Here is a 20,007-nt window from a genome sequence, read left to right on the forward strand (position 1 = left end):
TTTTGATGTGATGTTACAGCAGAACTCCACACGGCTCGCCGCGCTCGGTACTTGGATTCGAAAAGTGCGCTGTTTCATGTGTAAACGCATATCTGTCGCCAATGCAGTGTGTTCTAACACTTAAAAGTGGTGTCAGCGTTTATTTAGATACCTTAAAACGTACAGATACAACATGCCCGGTGGAAGTGAGCCAGTCCAAGGACTCCAGACTGATAATTCGCTCGCCGACTTCATGCCCGAGTGCGTAACCAAAACTGAAACTAAATGCTGTTCTCGTTACAAATAAATGTTTACAGTGAAGAAAACCGCGGAAGTAATCAAAAATGCACTTTTGGCACCGTTTAGTTTTACAGCCCGATAGCAGTGCCTTTTTCTTTCCATAGGCACTATAAATGCGAATTTAAGTACATTGTTGTGGCTGCGGTTATGTGATATTCTGCATGCTGTTTCACATTGTTAGAGCACGGCTTTTGTCTGTGAGATCCAGTCAGCGAGCGGACTTGGCTGCTCGTATGCTTGGTGCTACAACTGGCGACAGCTAAGTTACATTTCTTAACTGCACCAAACTACACTTGCCATCAAACATTCATACATGCAGTTACGGCGGGGCCGATGCGCGGTAATTGCTTCGGTTCATGGAAGACCTGCAGAACACAGCATGGGGTTGTATGCATTAAGAAAACACAATTGCAATGAATGAGCAAATGTGGTAATTTTTGGACATGTATTTATTCCACTTGTAAGAAGAAAGAGTTCCAAGATATGGCTGCCCGTCGCTTCCAAGGGAAACAGCATCTGTCTGTTGGTCCGCGAGATGCAAGCACCACTATTGCAGTTTGTACTTGCCACTGCACTGCACTACAGCAGGCCCCTATCCACCACCTGGGGACCGTGCTCTCTAGCAGCCAGGTTCTGCCGAGAGTGCCACTCCATGGTCTGTTTTTCCGGCCGTTGAAAGGCAACAAGGTGAAAATGAGAAGCCCACAAACACAACAATGAGGCACACAAGCAGCCACAGTGGCAGAAAAGGATATCAACACGACCACAACTCAGGCACGAAGGTCACCAGGAAGCCGCACAGCAGTCTTTTGCACGAGCCTGAAAGCTTGTGGAAAGAAACAGAGGCACCAGCAGACAAAAACAGGAGCACAGCTAAAGGAACAAAACAAGCAAAATACCGTCATGTATGACACGAGTAACATAAAAACCGACACGCTATCCGCACATGACAGAATGATATATGACATGCAGTGCCAGTCCTGCAGGCAGGCAAGCCACCAAATGTGTGAGTCGATTGAAGCTGGGCCATTAGAGCGCCTATGAAGCGGTGCGTTGAACCAGGCGCAGGCCGACGCCATGCCAGCAGCAGCAGAACAAGGGCACTGTTAGGCATTCAAGAAATGCTAAACCCAGCATGCAAGTGGTCAACACATGTATCGTCCTAGTGCCGTGCTGTCACTGCAAGCCGGACATCACATGTAGTCGAGGGTTTGCTGGCATACCGGCTGGTCAGAAATCGTGGTGCTTGTGACATTATCAAAAGTAAAAATTTCCACATTCTGCTGTACGCAGCCATGTCTCGTTAATATCCACCCTGTAATATGATGGCTTGAAATATGGACAGTTTTTCTGGGGACCAAAGATTATCAAAGCATGCATGCCTTTTTGACATGGAAACTTGTTGTTTGGACAAGTGACCGGGTTTAAGTGCACAAGGCCCATTGGGACCCGGATATTTCTGTCGTGTGATATGGACTGCAAGCCAAACGTCTGAACTGTGGTAACTAGATACTACAGCACAGCACAAGGACTGTTAAAAGTGTTTGGCGACAAATACAGACTGAATCATATGGCTGTTGCACCCCGGAATCGCCCTCATACTACTTGCAGCATAGCGTGCAGTTTTTGTTAAACCATGAACTGCCAGGCATGCCGGCTCCCTCCGCTTGCACTTTCCGACTAAGCAAAGCACTTCTCTTTCTGCTGTCAAAATCATTGGCACTGAAAGGCTCGGCGACTCATTTCCTGGCGCACTTTGTTCACTGCATAAATTAATTATTAAGTCGCTCACTAACAGTATAACCTTTTTGTTATAATCTCCCAGATGTTTACTTGCAACACAAATTCCACGTTTTTTTTAAAGAGAGCACAAGGCATGAAGAAAGAAAACTACTCCAGTTAAAGTATGTCAGGCACAAGGAGAATTTAGCACAGGTGCAAAGAAGGGAATCTGCAAATACAGTCCAAGGAGTAAGGAAATGGGTTGATTTTAAATGTGATCTCCGCCTCGACACGTCGATGGCTGCACCGGCACTGTAGGACTTTCAGAAATGGCTCAACGTCAGCATTTCAGGGCCAACCACAGTGCAATAGCGCTTAGCACATTTTGAAAAGCCCAAGTAAACCTTGCTAACGTGGTTTGCCAGTATGCACAGATATGACCCGCCACGACTATACGACAAATGCGAACAGATGTGTCCCAAGAAACCTATAGCTGAGCGCTGTGGAAGGTGCAAACAGGCATCTACATTACAGAAAACAAATTTAGCAATGCAGCAAATGCAAAGAAGGTTAAGGAAATCTAGGATGCATTCTACATTTCTGACAAATCCATTCTCACAGGCCCACCATCGCCTTCATACACCAGTCAAATAATGCTCATTGTAGGCCGTCGCAGGTTAATGAACGCAGCAGATGCATGTGTGCATGTTGAAATGATGACATATGCTTCTAAAGGTTTAGAGAATGTCTTACACAAGCTGGTACATCTTACTTAGGAATCGCTAGTTAACAACTGTTCGACACCAATAAAGCCAAGCTGTTGAGCACCTTGGCGACAGAAGTGTAGTGAAAACAAATATGGGATCAGGTGCTGATTCAAAGAGTACAGTTTCTATCTCGACTGTCATGGCTCACGGAGCACTTCAAGATCGCTGCATTATACCAATGGCCATGGCAACCACAATGATGCACTTAATATTGCATTTGTCTAAAATAAAACTTAACCCCACGCTGCTAAGCAAAAAATACGTTCTAATCACAGCAGTTTACTAAAAATGATCTTAATTTTTAACCATGTTCGCTATTATGGAAAACTCTGTATGTACAGTTCCGATCCGGAACAAGTGTACATATTAACACGGCCAATTGTATATGGGTTGCTTCATTTGAGAAGCATAAGCACCTGCTGTCGTCTTTTTTTCTTTGCATAAGATAAAATGGAATGCTCATGAAAAAGAGCTGCCCTAGTTGCTACATATTGCAGACTTGTGCAATAGTGAAACACCGGTGAACGAGTTGCGACAATGGTTTTTGTTTGTACATAAGTGTTCCTGATCTGGTGATATGTTACAACCCAAACGTAACACTACTGCTTTGGCTCAGACCATGATCACATGCAGGGGAGGCTGGATTCATTCAATTTGTTAAGGAAAAATTTACTGCAGATATGGGCTCGTGCAGTCGGCAGGAAAAACAAAAAAGATGCTCCAGATGTGAGGTCTGCCATGCACACCGATGTTTTCACACAGATTTCACAGTGCCACCGGCATACCATCATAATCCGGCCACTCATAGTCGCAAATTGCAGTTTATGGAGCACAACGCCGCAGAATGCTGGCAGCACTTCTGTACTCCCAACAGAAAACAGCTCAACAGCAGTGCAGCCGAGGTCATTTCGCATACACAAAACACAAGTTTCAGAATAGTCTCGTCGCACTCATGGCGGTTGTCTAACACAGTGCATACGAACTACGATCGATATTGGTGATGGCTATGTCGCAGCACGACTTGTGCTCGCGATCACTGCAACCGCTGCAATCAATGCGACTCGCTGTAGAGCTCGAAGTTCATTTCGTGACGTCACACTCACGGCAGCTATCAAACTCAGTACACACACACGCACCAGAACCAGGATCAGCTGTTAAGTTCATTTCAGCATTCAGAAAACGAGGCGTCCGTAGTAAGCTTTTCAAACGTAATTATACTTGCAGGCGATATCACTGACTGACACAAAAGCACTCATTCCGAGTGCAATCAGTTTCACTACACTCACACTTAATTATCACTGCACTGTGAAGCTTGGTGTATGCACAGGAAATTCACACTGGGGAACTGCTTCTCGCTGCTGTTCGTGAAGATCCTTGCGCGAATAAAGAACACTTGAAACTATCGCAAACAGCTCCAAATAAACACATTGCGAACACTGGCACTGTTACGTCTGGCGTAGACAGCGTAGGTTTGTAGGCCGCTCGGTCAACCTGGTGTAGACGGCGACAAAACAACTTGGGGGAAACTGCCGCTTGCTGCTGTTGCACACAGTGAAGCTCGAAGTTGCTGTCAACACTCGTAATAGTTACACGCGGCCAATATTATGTTTCTCGACAGAGCTACCACCTACTAGGCCTGGTTTCTCACTCCGCTTCGCAGGCCGGCCATCTTGCTGAGGAGGTGCGGCCTGGCACCGGTGCGCTGCTACCTCACGGGACAGCAGCCAATAGCGTTATGCGACCATCCGCTTGTGCGGAAAAAAGTTGAAGTTGAACCAACTTGTGCGCACAGGCGGATGCGTTCATGTGCTCCATTGTTCAGCCTTTGCGCAGCCGTTGCGCACTGTCGCAACGACGTGTGCGCATGCGGAAAAAGTGATCGTACAGCGCCCTTAAGAGGAATGAACTGCAGACGCTCACGTACCTCTACCCGGAACAATACCACAGGCTAGACCCCGGCACATACCCAACAAAAATATGCAAGGTCTGCCACACTGATACAGCCACTTTAACTCACATGCTCTGGGACTGTAACAAAGAGCTGCACAGCGCTAACTCCGGAACCCTCCCGACGCGGTGGGCCACTGCCTTGCGCAGCCCCAGCTTCAGTGACTAACCTGGGCCGTCCACCAGGTCCGCGAGGCGACGGCGAGGCAACACCTCGACGTCCCCACGTGGAAGACCTAAGGCCCTGTCGGCGAAAGCTCTGCAGGACTATAAATAAAGTTGTTACCAACCAAATGCCATGTGAATATGGGTTCAACAATGTGGCGCTTGATGCAATAAAGGCGTACTTATCCAACAATGCAGACAGAATGAATTATAGCACATTGCTATTTGACGAAATCAAACTGCGGCAGCGGCAGTGTAAGGAGTTTAATCCCTCCACGTACAAGTTTGATGGCTTTCTTGTCTTTGCTGGTACAGCACCTAGTGAAGATGGGAAGCTAGCTGACCATGCACTTGTGATGTTTGTTCCTGTTGCCAGCTTTGCAACCAGAGGTGCTGCACCAGGTGTTGTGCTGTCAAAAATGGTGATTGAATCAGTTTTTCAGCTTGAACGCCATGAAGCAGCAATTGTGGCAGTTGTTTCAGACAGCAGGAAACAACAGGTCCATGTTCACTCATCTGAGTGTCTGTGGTAAGCTGGACACGGCCAAGAACAAGATCCCACATTCATCTTTAGAGCAAGGACGATTACTGCATTTTTTATGTGATGTGCCTCACATAATCAAGTGCATTCATAACCATTTGCTAACCCAAATGTATGGAGGGTAAATACTTTTTTTCTAATCACTGGTGCTTACTTTACGCTGTATGATTTGCCGACACAAATCAGTACTTGCCGTTTACGCAATTCATATTGACATGTGATTTCTTTTGTCCTTTTTAGGCCAGTATGCATAAAGTCAACTTGAATGATTACAAGCAGCTATACAAGACAGAAAAACAACCAGCTCAAGGTTGTGCCAAAGCTGGCAGCCTCCCATGTTAATCAAAGTAACATTCAGAAAACGAATGTGAGACTGGCAGCGCAAGTAAATATCAGTCTCTCTTTTTGCAGTGACTTGAATTTTGCACACAACTAGGTTTTTATTCCAGCTTTTCAGCAGAAGTGTAGCAGCCGGCTGTAGCTTGTACAGAGAACAAAAGGTGGGCGGGTTTGAGAATACCCACGGCGCAGGGAACTTCAAATTGCTCAATAATTTGTTTGATACCTTAAATGCAAGGACCGCTGCCGAAGAGATTCGAAAGAACTCTCCAAAGATTCAAGTAAGAAATTTCATTTGGCTACAACTCTTTAATAGCCTACAAAATGCCCCATCGCTTGGGATCATGTCAGTTCATGAACTAAGCTTCTTTTACATGAGAATATTAATGCAGTCATGAGAGATGCCTTTCATCTTATCTATATCTATACTGGAGTATATATTATATATATTCAGTGTGATATAATATAATATATATATATATATATAATTGGAGATTCACAGACTAAACACTTCTTCAACCACTTCGACGCTGTGAGTGAGCGCTCCCCGGCCTTTACTACCCAACCTGGAGCCAGGATCAACGACCTCAAGCATTTACAGGACTGTACCTCTAAGTGTGATCAGCGTGATTCTGCATTTAGGAACAAATGATCTCAGCAGCGATGACATTTGGACCACGATCGAAAGGTACACAGAAGCCTTCAACATCATCCGCACTGAGCGACCCAAAATTCTAGTAACATATGCAATGCTGGTACTACCCCGTGCCCCAAACCACCAGCGACAGTCTAGTAACTGGCGATTCGTTCATAAATTCAATCGCCGGACTGAGAGGTTCAACTGCCAGCGTGTTGAACTTTGTCGACGAGAAACTAATGCGTTTTTCCTCAACCATTCGCTGGAGATCAATCCATCATCCATGTCCTCGCAGCAGATGGAGTTGATCAAAATTTTGGTGGAGTTTTTATCTCGTCATGGCACATTTATAACCTCCTCTTTGACTACCAGCGACATTTCCAGACAGAATGTCAAGACCACCTGCCGACAAGAAAGGATTACAGCCGGTTCCCCGTGCAGTGTCACACCCAAGTAGCTCGCACCTATTCAAAGGTTCTCAAGAGCCACCAGGAAAAAGATATACAAGCTCGAGACCCACAGTTCCCGACCAGCGCGGAGACGCAGCGACAGGTGGAGGAGGGTAAAACGCTGGTCCTACAAGGATGCCGTCCCAAAAAGCCACAAGAAAACTCAGGGCTCTTCTCCGAGATGGCCAGTGAGATCAACCGTGACCCAATGTAGAGCTCTACTGCCGACACTAACGCGGCCACCACCTCTTGGCAAATTGGACAGTAAAGTTGTTCCCGCAATCCCGAAGTCGCCCAGGGACACCCCGAGACAGCACTGCCGAGAGACCCACTTCAGCAACAGGCTTATCCGCTGGAACCCACCGGCAGCAACCTCCATCTAAGGCCAACCATGTGGATACCCCCCCCACTCCCAGCACAACACCGAAATCCGGAGCGAGCGGCACCAGCACTCCAGCAAGTCCAGGCGGAGCATCAGGCCCTTTTAGTGCAGCGCAGCGTCAGCTGCTTTCCACGGTGGAGGGCCAGGTTGATACGATATCCAGCCAGAAAGAACTTCCCAGCACCCCTCTGTCATGCACCCCTCTGTCTGTCCGACTCTCTCTCGCTCATCCTACCGACAGCCTTCCTCAAATAACTCCAAATTTTTAAAGTTAAAGAAAATTGTGGATAAACGAATTAGGCACGAACAACATATTCATAGCCTAAAGCCCTATCTTCAATAAAAAATCGTACCAAAAGGTTTACAAGTGTCATTAACACCATAAGTGGGTGACCTGTGTGAAGAGGAGAAGGATAATTGGAATCGTATACTACAATCTGCCTTTTGGTTGTAGTCACCATTTCCCACCTTGAGAAGGCATTGGTGGCTCTGAGAATGGAAGAGAGTCGTGCTCATCAACAAATTACCCTTACCGCGCCGGAGGCCAAAGAGCTTATGTTCTTTGAGGAAAAGAGAGCGACTGAGGTACGCGAGACCAAACGCAAAAAATTCATTTGAGACAGGGTTCCACACCTCGCGTGGTCAAATTCAATAACAAGCGAAAAAGAATAAAGAACGGAGGCAGCTACTAATAATAACCTCACTATTACAGTAAGCTCCAACAACAAATCCAATAGAACAGCACAAACCTTAACAGTTAAAAAAACACGCGTAGACGATCTGCAATGAAAGCATCTACTAATAATAATCCTGCGGTTCCAAGCACCGACTGCTTTCCGGCATAATATTATTAATCTATCAACCAGGGCCTTAACGACGAAGGAAAGATCCGTCCTCTCTTGAGGCCTTACATTTTGCCCTACCACCAGTAAATACAACGAATTCTCGGTGTTAAAAGATTTGGATAACTTTGCACAAATGTTGCGACTCAGGGAATACTTTTTTGATCGGGCACAGGTTACCGCGGATAGCAGAGAATTCTTCGTTGCTAACCACCACTGGACATCTAATACAGGAAGGGACAAACACTTGGACATGTACGTTAATGCCGTCCGGAAGGACATAATTTGTGCCTACAAGAACCACACTCCAAGGAGGCAGAACTTGTCTAAAAACGAATGAAATGCATTGAAGGCTCTCAGCAGGAAAGATATAATCATAAATCCAGCAGATAAGGGAGGTGGTAAAGTTGTCATGGACAGCGAAAAATACATTGAAGAAGGCCTGAGACTGCTTTTCTATCAACGTCTTGAAGCAGACCCAACTCCGCAATACCAACATTTTGTAGCGGAGACTCTGGATCAACTTGCGAAGAATGGGGACTGGGGACCCTACGGTTATCTAAAGCACTCGCCGCACCACACGCGTCGCCAGGCCGATTCTACATGTTACCGAAAATCCACAAAAAGGATAAACCTGGCCGCCCTATAGTATTCGGCATCGGCACAATTATGGAACCAATTTCCAGTTGCATTGACACACTAATTAGAAATATTCTAACAACACTCTCATCCTACGTACGTGACACAAACCATTTCCTTCACGAAATAGCAGGTCTCAAACTGCCGGAAGGAGCCTTTCTGGCAACACTAGATGTAGTCTCTCTACACAAACATTCCTCATTCCGATGGCATCAAATCTCTGATCGAAGCGTATGAACAAAACAGAAAGCAGGAGTCCCCTGCTCCACGTGTTTTAGAAATATTGGTGAAAATCATACTCGAATATAACTTCGAATTTAGCAATCAACACTATTTGGAAATTAACAGCAAAACCATGGGTATAAGGATGGCTCCCACCTATGCCAATATCTTCATGCATAATATTGAATCTAAATCTATGCAAACGCTACATGGATGACATCTTTTTACTATGGACTGAGACAGAGCACGAACTCATACATTTTATTGAAAACTTCAACCTCATCCACCCCAACATATCTTTCACTTACACGTATTCCAACACCACAATTAACTTTCCAGATGTTGAGATTTCAGTAAACGAAGGCTCATTTACCACTGGTGTACATAGAAAACCGACGGACCGCCAACAATACCTACACTTCCAAAGCTGCCATCCTCGCCACTCTAAAACAAGCATCCCATACTCTCAGGCACATCGATTTGAAAGAATATGTTCCCAAGACGAGGACTTCGTAAAAAATTCCAAATGCACGCGAGAAGTCCTCATTAAGCAACGATACCTCCCCGCCATTGTCGACGATGCCATTGAAAGGGCATCTAAACTCAACCGAGAGCAAATACTGCAGGGACGTCGATACAGCGAGGAAACGGATCACCGGACAAATCTCGTACTTACCTTCACCAGTAACCCGCCTAACGTAAACAAAATCCTCAGAAAACATTTCAACATTCTCGAACAAAGCGAGTGCCTCACTAAAAATTTTCACTGCTCCCACTCTAATACATTCAAAAACAAATAACCAGCCGCTTTTGGGGTGCCGGCCCTATGGAAAAAGTAGATGCCAGGTCTGCAAACACAAACATCAAAATGTGCAGTAAGCACAGCTTCAGGCTTCAAATGAAAAATTAATGGCAACTTTGATTGTGATTCCTGCAGCGTAATATACCTCCTAGAATGCAGTGTGTGCAATATGCAGTACACTGGACAGACCGTCAACCCTCTATGAATTCGCTTTATTAACCACCGCATGCATATCTTATCTCTACCCAACCTCCCCTTGTCAGAACACACTAATGAGAAAAATCATCATTTGATGCAATTAAGTTAACAGTCCTACAGTGTGGGTTCCACAACACCCGAGAAAGAGAGCAACGCGAATCGTACTTTATTTACAAATTTGGAACAATTCCACACGATATTAATGAAAGTCCAGGTGTATTGTCCTCCATCCTCCCCTTGCAGGCTGTCACAAAATTCGGCGCATGTTCGAAAAAAACCGGCGCTGCGCCTAAGCAATTGCGCCCGCGCGCGGTAAAGTAAAACAAAAAAAAAACAGCGGGGAAGCACCACCGGAGCACACGGTGCTTTTCACTCAGCTCGCCGTCGGGGCGCCAAAGTAAACATAGACACGCACGGCGCCGATTCTTCTCCAATGCTGGAGAAGTTTTTGCTTGTTGTTGACGGAAAGGGGGTAACCTTTCGCGCTAAAAGATACCCTCCCCCCCTTCGCTCCGGCACCGATGACTCAGCGCGCCGCGAATGACCTAGATTGTTCTAAAAGGTGGTTTCCGCGTTCGACCAATGAGGTCGCGCACCGGGTGCAAGGAGGAGGAGTTTGTGCGGTTAAAGCTGCGTGTATGTGCGCGCCTGCCTTGGTGCGAAGAACAAACAGACGTGGTCTGCGCCTATAAATGAGGGGCTGCAACCGCCGTCTGTTAGCCCGAGTCGCCGTTCAAGCTTCCGAGAAGCGCGCCCGCTCGACTCCTGGGAGAACACCACTCGACCAGCCCGGACCAGCGAGACAACGTGCGGCAGTCTGTGGATCGGCCCCGTTGTGCTCCTCAGGTCGTCGGACTGTCGCAGTGCCCGGTGAACAAATTGCATTTTGTTTATTTGTCTCTCTCTGTATTTGTGCACTTTAGGCGCAAAGATTTTGTTGAATTGTATCTCCCTCTATTGTGACTTCGCATGAGTTGCATTGTATTTGTGAATCACTTTGTATGTGCTCATACAAGTGATTGTAAACTCCTCTGTATCATCTCATAGCTGTATAAACTTTGTTTTGTTTTGTGAACCTTTGGCTCCGACCCATTCTCTGGCTTGCGACCGGCGAAAGCTGGGCACCAAACGACCAACCCCCTTGTCACTTGGTAGCTGGCTTGCGGCTGAACTTGCCACGCTGAGTCGAGGGCACCTCCTCTGTGACCGAGACCGCTACCCCCCCACGCTCTAAGGGTGTCTGGGAACGCACGCAAAAGTGCGCGAAGTGGTGACACAGGGCCAGTGCTGACCTTACGAGTGCCAGCTTGACATACCTCAGTCGTTTCTCGCCAGCGGCATCTTTCTCAAGCTCACACAAATTTCTTCATCCCCCACCCCATCCCACCTCTATCTTCACAGCTCAACTACCTTGCCGAGCGTCGTGCAATTGAAGAACCCTCACTTAAATGCTCCCGCCATTCACATTTACTCCCCACACGACACTTGTCCGAACTCAGACGTTTTGCCACCTTTTTCTTGTGTGTCTGGGTGTTTTCATGCACAGTGCACATGTGTCTAGTTAAGCTTACGGCGCCGCTGATTAGGCCTTGCTTCTGGCTGCCGAAGAGGTTCCAGATGATGGAAGTCTCCTGCCCTGTCTTCGTTTTATTCTGTTTATTTGTTTACTCTTTATGGCCGGGGCACACGAGTGCACGCATCTCTTAATTTTTATCTGTTGAACGATCCCACCACCGTCTGTGTCTGTGCACTTTACTCGCCGCTGCTCTGTTGCCTTGACGGGTAGCTATTATCCCCTCCCGCTCCTCGTTTTCCTCTTTTTTTCTTTTCCCGAGCCGGCTCCCCATGGCTGCGGGGGAGAGTGCGTTTTTCGTTTTTATGTTTATAATTTTTTTCTCTTTCTCTCTCTCTCTCTTTTCTAGTATTCTTTCCTTTGTGCCCATCTTCCTTCCAGCATCCGTCTTCTTGTTGCTTTGTTCATGTGTCGTACATGTGTGCCATTGCGAACTCCTTAAGAGAAGGAAGGAGATCGCTGTAACTGCAGTCTTGAGAAAGGACAGGCTCTGTCCGAAACGTAGACACAAAATAAATCTACGGCTAAATGAAGCGTTTCTCAACTTTGCATTCTGCCTCTAGCAACCAAATACGTTTATCTTTCTATACTATATATATGTGTGTGTACACACGTTAGCAAGAACTGTTACATGTAGCCATTCCACATAGAAGGTCATCAAGGAATTTCTTCAGCAGCTGAATGCCACAGAGATGTGCAAGCATAGTGACACTCGGATATTCGCTTCTCAAATGACCGCTGAGTTGCTGTACGTCACTCTGCTTTTCGTTCTTGATAGGACCGAGCTTCTTCACACTGATGGGGTACCATATGTGCTTAAAGTGCAGCTGAAGCAGGATCCACTGGAGGTGTATTTTTTTTTCTCTTGTTTTGCTTATGTATGTTGTTTTAAGCTGCATATGAACTAAGTGCACACAACAATGAAATAGCAGTTAGAATTAATTATTTTCAACATAACATAAGCTGTTTTCCTTCTGTTTCAGCGCTTCTATGGGATAGTTCATACATTTGGTGACAACGAAGACCATCCAACAATCACGAACTTCCCCAAGATATTCCGTCTCCTAAGCTTGCATGCACCACTGAAGATGGCTGCGAGGGGCAACGACTCCACAGGTGTGGCTGATTCCGTGCTGATTGCACTCAACGAGACACTGACGAGCCAGAAGTCAGCTTCAGTTGACAAGCAAACAAGAAATCAAAAACTTCACGGCTTGCGTAAGGCAGTAGCACTTGTAGTTTGAAAATCCCCGCCATCATGGCTATAGCCGCCTTTCCACTAAATTTAAGGACATCTATTATCGTGCTGCCTATGTTGCAAAGAAGGCTGACAAATTTTCCAAAAGCACAGATTGCAAAGAAATCATGACAGATGTGGAGAATGTGCCTACAGCAGCTCTTCTGACTGAAAAGCACTCATATGTTCCTGGAGCACTAAACCACGCTTCGAGACCCCTTACAGAACTTCTGAGTGGCATAGAGTCAGCGAACGAGCAAGAAGCTGACACGGGAAAAGTTTTTGGAAATCTGTTCTGGTTGATTGTGGATCTTTCGAACAGGAAGCTACAACGAGTGGGTTGTAGCCTGCACTCTGAAGATTTCACAGTGCAGGTAATGAAGTTCTACTTGGTAATGCGGATGCATTTTTATCCCAGATTCCTGGCAGAGAAGAGCAATGTCAGTCAGCAGGTAAAGAATGCAAGGAAAAAGTGTCGCCTGCGGCAATGTAGTGTGCACGTGGGAAAAAGCGCAAAATGTGTTGTGAATAAAATGTACAAGTATCTCTGTATGTGTGTCTGGCTGCACTGCACTGCATGAAGGATCGCGCAAAATACTTGTCGGAATGGTAGAGCACGCTAGGAACGATACACGGAGAGCGGTAAACTCGAAATACTGAAATTTCTTGTCTGGAGTTGGCGTCAGGCATCCTTGCTGTTGCAGGGAAACAGAAACTAACAACTCAGGAACCCGAGAAAGTTCACCACTTTCGAGGCTCGGGTTGTGAGCGGAGCGCGAATTCATTTATGAAGTGAACGCTGTGCGTAAAATCTGCTTATTTTGGAAAACTGCACCACAGAAATAGTAGGTACTTGTGGTCTGCTTTCAAGTAACATAAATGCGGGGCTTCACACTCTGAAGCTATTGCTAATTTATGCTGAAAACACACTGCCCCAATGCCTGCCAGACATTCGCGTTTATGTAAGCTGATAAGTGAACTTACGATGAGCCTTGCGATGATCTGATCTCCACCTTTAAAGTAGATGTCTAATATGCTACTTTGGTGAAGAAACTCTCATACCCACCGTGGAAAATAGGAGACGGTTCCGTAAGAACGGAACGGAGCAAGACGAGGAGCTGACGCTGCGAGCCCGCAACGCGACACCTGCCCGTGAGCTGGGTCTGACCAAGGTCACAAGTGGCTCCCCCTCTCTTTCTCCTGACTACCAAGAACCGCTCAGGATGCCCTCTTTTCTGCCCTTTCCACTGTTCCCTTTTGTATTCTGTAAGTGTTTTGTGTTGAACTTTGACCAGTGTAAATAAAGTCAGTGCGAAAGTGAAAGCCACCAGAGAGCATCGGTTTTGTGAGGCTCCCGCGCACACGGCCCCACCGCTTGAACGAGTCCTAAGCGCAGTTTTGGCTTTAATTAGTGCGGCTCAGTTGTTACTTGCCGAGGTGTCAACAGTCACAGTAACTGGCATTCAGAAGAAATAACAACCACGCTCCTTTCAAAATTACGACCGCCAGCAATTCCGGCCAGCAGTGGCATTGGCTAGGCAGGGATGATCTGTATGACTCGAGTTGCTGCAGCAAAGATTTGTGGCATACTTGCCGCACAGGGTTCAGAACTGACTGGTGTCTTTATGACAAACATCGGTAAGTGCGATATTTGGAATGCCGGTTGCTCAACATTCCTGAAAGCTGCATGCTACGACACTGGGCGGCAGGGCCTGCGGCGTCTGCTAGTATTTTGGCGGCGGCCAGCGGGAGCCTGTTTCGATGGCAGCGCTCCCTTGAGCAAAAATTTGCAGGCCGCTTTAGCCGCATGGAGAAGGCGGAGAGTTTGGCAACTGAAGTTAGTTACGGCGCGGAAATGTGAAATTAACAGTATAATTAGGGTGGGGGGCATTGCTCGGGTGGGGACGCTTATTCAGAATTTTATACCCCTGTCACACAGGCACTTTGAGGGCCCTCGAAATGATAGTTAATAGACTCAAAGGCGATCGAGTGCTGCTACATGGGCAGTTTCAATGGCGATCGAGTCAATAGCCTATCGACTCACCGGATCAGCACAGAACTCCATCGTGATTTTGAGGGCCTTCAGGCGGTGTCCAAGGTTGTTTTGAGCGACGCCAAGCACACTTTCTTTCACGGTATAAAAGCATGAACAAACATTATTTGCCTAAAGCTTAATGCAAGCAATAAATATTAGGTTGTACAATTATTTAAAATTTATATGGGTTTGGTTTACAGTGCATTAATTTCACACTCTATCACAGTAACCAATTGTGCATGAGAAGCAAACACAAAGAAAAGCTCAGCCATTTTGATATAGCCCTCGGAGTCCTCGGTTCGCGATAGTTTTTAAGATTTTTCCTGGCTTTTTTTCCCCTATATTTCCCGCCGATTCCATTAAACACGTTATTTTTAATTGCACGTTTAGTTGGTGCAAAGTGTTTTGCGTCCCCCTTATTTTTATCTCTCTGGACCTTTTGTTTTTATTTTTATTTTGTTGTGATATGACGTCGCCATCGCAGCCAGAAAAGCAGAAAAGCGCATCGGTGTCGGCGCCTAGGCAGTTGTGGGGAGAGTGGGAAACGTCGTTACTAATAGATTTATGGGAGGATCAGCTCGCCGACTTGTGTCGCCAGAAGAGGAACGGCGGCGTGTATGAAAAGATCGCACGAAGTCTGTGCGAAGCTGGATATTTTAGGACACGCGCCCAAGTTCAGAACAAGATAGAAAACTTGGGACAAACGTACCGGTAAGTCACTTTCCCATGCGCGCGGTTTAAAACCATGTGGTCTGTTGTGGTAAAAAGTTTGTAGCCTTGTCAGCGTTGTTTTTGAGGCACCCTTTGTAACGCAGAATTTACTTTTTCACTGCGCTGCAAACTGTCGCATCTTCGGCAGCAGCGCAGTTAGTAAACATTGCTTGCTCAGCCAGCCCAGTTTTACGTACAGTAGGGTAGAGCTGCACAAAATGACACATTGATCATCACAGCACTTTTCTTTATTTCTTGTCTCAGTCGCCCTTCCATAGAACTTTCAGATTGTGGCTGAGGAGAACTACTGGTTCAGGAGCCGTCACATGGGAATACTTCTGGCGTATATATCAAATTCTTGGGTCACTGCCAGCCAATGATCCCTCCAGGGCTCAGGAAAGCGCCATAGTTGAAGAGGTATGCCGAAGTATTTATTGCAGCTTTTAGCAGCCATTAGTGCCACACAGCATGCTTGGCAGTGGAAGAACTAATCAAATTTGCTCATTTTCTGCAATAGTGCTTTGCAAATGCTTATTTTGAAGTTAATGCTGGTAAGTGTTGGATGCAAATGGTAGTCAGCGTCCATCAAGAATGACAGCTGTAGAAACTACTGCACCTTAAATCCTTTTATGTGTGTGTATACAGGAAGGCTTTTATTTAAGCTTTCTCCACGAGATTTATAACAGGATACTGCCAGTACCGTAATGGCAGTGAAAACAACATATAGGGTTAGCCTTAAATAATCATCGTGAGAACCAGCACAAAGCAGTGTTCATTTCAGCGTAGTCATGTCAATAAGGTGAGCTTTGCGTGTTGCTCAAGAACAATGTAATAGACGTGTGGCCACCCAGTATCAAATGGAAGTGTGAGCTGTGGTTTTTTGCAAGAGGAACCTGTAGCTGCCTATTCTTTTCTTGCCCTGCCTAATAGTATGACTGCCACGCAGATATTTCTTCGAATGGAGCGTGCCGAAACCACGGAAACCGCCACCACCACCCCACAAATGAATGAAAGCCTGCCCTGCGATGACCCCGACACAGGGTCATTGCAGCCAACACCACCACCACCAGCCGGGTCACCAGCAGCCGCATTGTCGGCCGACACACCAGCCGCATCGTTGGCTGCAACACCAGCTGCATCGTCAGCTGCCACAACACCAGCAGCCAAGCCTCCGTCCAGGAAGAGGAAAAGGGGGACAGGAGCCCTGGCGGAATTGCACACAGGGTCCCTAGAAGAACAGAAACTGTTGCGGCAGACCTTACAAGCATCTAGGAACAGAGAGCATGATCAGCGCGAGAGACAGATTGCTCTGCGAGAGAAATTAGTTAATGTTCTACAAAAATTTTTCAACAAGTAAAACAATAAATGCTTGTTATTCCAATTTGTATGTACTCATTACAATAGCATGTCCTCGATATGTGGCAAAAGAGGTCAGCAGTGCAAACATGACCAGCTGAACACTGTGGTGTAATGTCCAATCATATATCGACATGCTGTGCATTAAGCAATAGCAGACAGCATGCCACAAGTCTGCCATTTCTGTCCAGGCTTGCTGGGGTGCCAATTTTGACATGTTGCTTCCTGCAAGTTGTAATTTTTTGCACCTTGCTTTAGTTGCTATCAATGCATACTAAGCTGATGCAAACCGGCTTCCACATTTTTATTGTGCACACAATGGTGATGCCACTAAAACAACACCAATACTATGCAATCTTTTTATTTTTTCTATACATTTGTCATGCCACAATGTAGTAGAAATGAATAGGTTTAGCACTATTGCCAAGAATGTCGGCAAAGAAAGTGATACGGGAACCTCTGTAATGACAACGTTAAGCAATACAGAAGGTGGTCACTAATTTTAAAAAACACGGGTTTTTGAGTAAACGAGAAGCTTTTTGCAGAGAAATAGTAGTAGCATTGGCAGGCTTTGAAATAGGCAAATCATGTTAACTGGTAAAGCAACTAACTACAATCTAACCGGTAACTTTTCACAATTACCGGCAGGCACCTAATTGCGATTAAAGATTAGTAGCTGCCCATTAGCAACAGCCATATTGGTTTTTAGTACTGCAAAAACAGGATTACCATCAGCGCTGTGGCAGGGGGGGGCAGACTGACTGTCGCTTCGTTGGGGAGGGGATTTCGGCTGGTATCTTCTGGTAGAGAAAAATTGCTCCTCCGCGCCAGGATCGTGTTCGATGGCGCTGTGTGTTGTGCATTTGAAATCTGATTGCTTTTTATTTTAAAGCGCAAGCTTTACTAGGCTATGCTGACATGGTCGTGTCTGCAAAAACGTGTCTGCAGTAGTTGTGGGGAACTCGGAAGACGCAGCGTCAAACAAGTGGTTGTAATCGAAAGAGGATGATGTGAGGATGCTGCGCAAACAAAAATTTTTCAAATCAGATGAATAGCTAATTAATTAGAGCAAAAAATGTCCAAAAAATTGCTTGTGGTTTAGCTCTAGTTAAACCTGGAGTGATGCTAGAGCTACATCTGGCTGAGTGGAACTCGCTCAGTCCAATTGCAGTCAGTCTTTCGCCGCTCCATTTCGACGGCCGTTCCTTCATCTTTGTCCCTGGACATGAGTTCACACTCTCCCCCTCTCCACTCGGTTTCACCGGCGCACCGCGCCGCTGACAGCTGCTCTGCACCCTGTGACCAGCCATGTGACCACCCACGGCACTGCCACGGAGCTCAAGGAGTGCCACGCTGAAGGCTCGAAGTGCTATCGTAGTGTACTCTCACTACAAAAGTGGCGCCAAATTTGAAAACGCCAGAAGCACAAGACCACGTGCCTGGAAGTGTTGGCGCGAACGCGTGGCGCCAAATTTGAACATCCGAATTGAATACTGAGATGAAACGAGGAAAAATGCGCAGTCAATCAAAATCCAATCAATTAATTAATGATGATTGAAAAATGTTAACAGTGAAATAAGGTTAATTAACAGTGAATTAATGGTGCAGCGGTGTGGCACGGAGCGATGCCACGACAAATGTGAAAGGAGTATACGGCCCCATCCACTTCGATGCGTCGCTCCTACGCATTGGCGGTTTGCTGAAGTGACGTCACAATCACTTGAGAAACACGGAGCGATGGCACACCAAAAAAAAACAACTTAAAATGAGTATACGGCTCCTTCCGCTTCGGCGCTCCGCTTGTACACCAGTTGCTCTCTCGCCATTGCCGTGTGCAGATGCTGTAGCTGCTAGTGATCGGGAAACTGAAGCACCCTTGCTGCTTCAAAAATGTCGCAACCTTGCCCGTTTCTTATCAGGCCAATGGCAAGGCATGGATGACACAGTGCATTTTCAGGGAATGAATTTATCGTGAGGGTGCGCACTTCTCGTGAGAGAAGAGGAAAGTTTTATTCCTCATCGATAACTGTAGCTTGAAAAACCAGTCACAAAAGACAAGGGACAAGAGGAGTGTTCACACCACAACTCGGGGGCGCTGCAAGCGTTCGTCACGAGCGGACGTGCGATTCATGGGCTCCGTTGACAATCTTCGATTGTGGCGGATTAGAATATTGGATCACCATATATTTATCATCCACGAGTTGCCTTCAACGCCTGACACGGCCTGGTACCACCAGTGAGCCTGTGAGTGCCACATTTTCGGCGCTACAGCCTGTCTACTTCTCGTCACCCTGTGAGGAGCGCTAACCCTAACGGCCAAGGGGTTGGGGTGCCTTTTCGCCGCGGAGACGCCGGTGCGCCCGCGGATGCGCGGCATAGCGTTCGCGCAACGCGGGTCTAACGACGCTCGCCAGTGAGTGCTCCCGCTTCATCCAGGACTGCCACGACCACGATGAATTCTCTAAGAGGCTACGACCCGACGGAGATGGACTTCAGTCATGTACCAACATCCCAGCAGCAGCTGATGCCCCCGCAGGATCTCCCGAAGGACGACAACAGCCATGGCTGGAACATATGGTCCCGGCGCAACAACGACAGAGCGGCGCAAGCTAAATCCACACCTCCCAAGGAAGAGCAGGAGAAGAAAGAACGCCGAGAGCCTCCTGCACCGAGACCTCCGCGTCTACCGAGTCTCAAGAATTTTCCATACAAAGTCATCATCCGACCTAAAACCACAGTGGATCTGCAATCTGTGGCTCCACGCTCCTACGATATCGAATTAGGGATCCAAGCAGCCCTCAACACCCCTCTACAAGAAAAGCCAACGCTGCGCGTTGTTAGTCAGCAGAACATTATAATGGTGTGTACTCACTGTGAGGAAGACGCGTTCCGTCTCGCCAAGCTTAATTGTCTGTACCTCGACGGCAAGAGTATAACGATCACCGCCTACGTTGCCTTGCCAGAGGATGTTTGCAGGGGTGTAATACATAATATCAAGCCTGAAGTGAGTAATGACTCTATCTTCCAAGACGTCTCCTCACCCAGCCATACAATCCTGGGAGCGCGCCGACTGGGCAAGACTACGTCGGCAGTCATCGTCTTCGCCGGGCAGAAGGTTCCCTTCACGGTCAACTACGGGTGGTCAGAGCGCCGCTGCTACATCT

At 46.8% G+C, this 20,007-nt stretch overlaps 1 protein-coding gene across 7 annotated transcripts in view; it reads right to left on the reverse strand.

The window, feature by feature from the left end:
• Positions 1–20,007, reverse strand: part of LOC144101920 (uncharacterized) — a 192,279-nt gene that overhangs the window by 79,494 nt on the left and 92,778 nt on the right. For 3 of the 7 annotated variants that reach the window (XM_077635142.1, XM_077635141.1, XM_077635140.1), the window contains one exon: positions 11,549–16,715. The exons of 3 other annotated variants lie outside the window; for them this stretch is intronic. In XM_077635142.1, coding sequence (XP_077491268.1) covers positions 16,391–16,715 — 325 coding nt within the window. In that variant the 3' untranslated portion in view covers positions 11,549–16,390. Of the gene's footprint in view, positions 1–659; positions 5,291–11,548; positions 16,716–20,007 lie in introns of those variants that run through there. One more of the 7 variants, XR_013308104.1, reaches the window with a different exon arrangement.

The sequence above is a fragment of the Amblyomma americanum genome, chromosome 8 (assembly GCF_052857255.1).
Source record: "Amblyomma americanum isolate KBUSLIRL-KWMA chromosome 8, ASM5285725v1, whole genome shotgun sequence".
NCBI classification, from domain to species: Eukaryota; Metazoa; Arthropoda; class Arachnida; order Ixodida; family Ixodidae; genus Amblyomma; species Amblyomma americanum.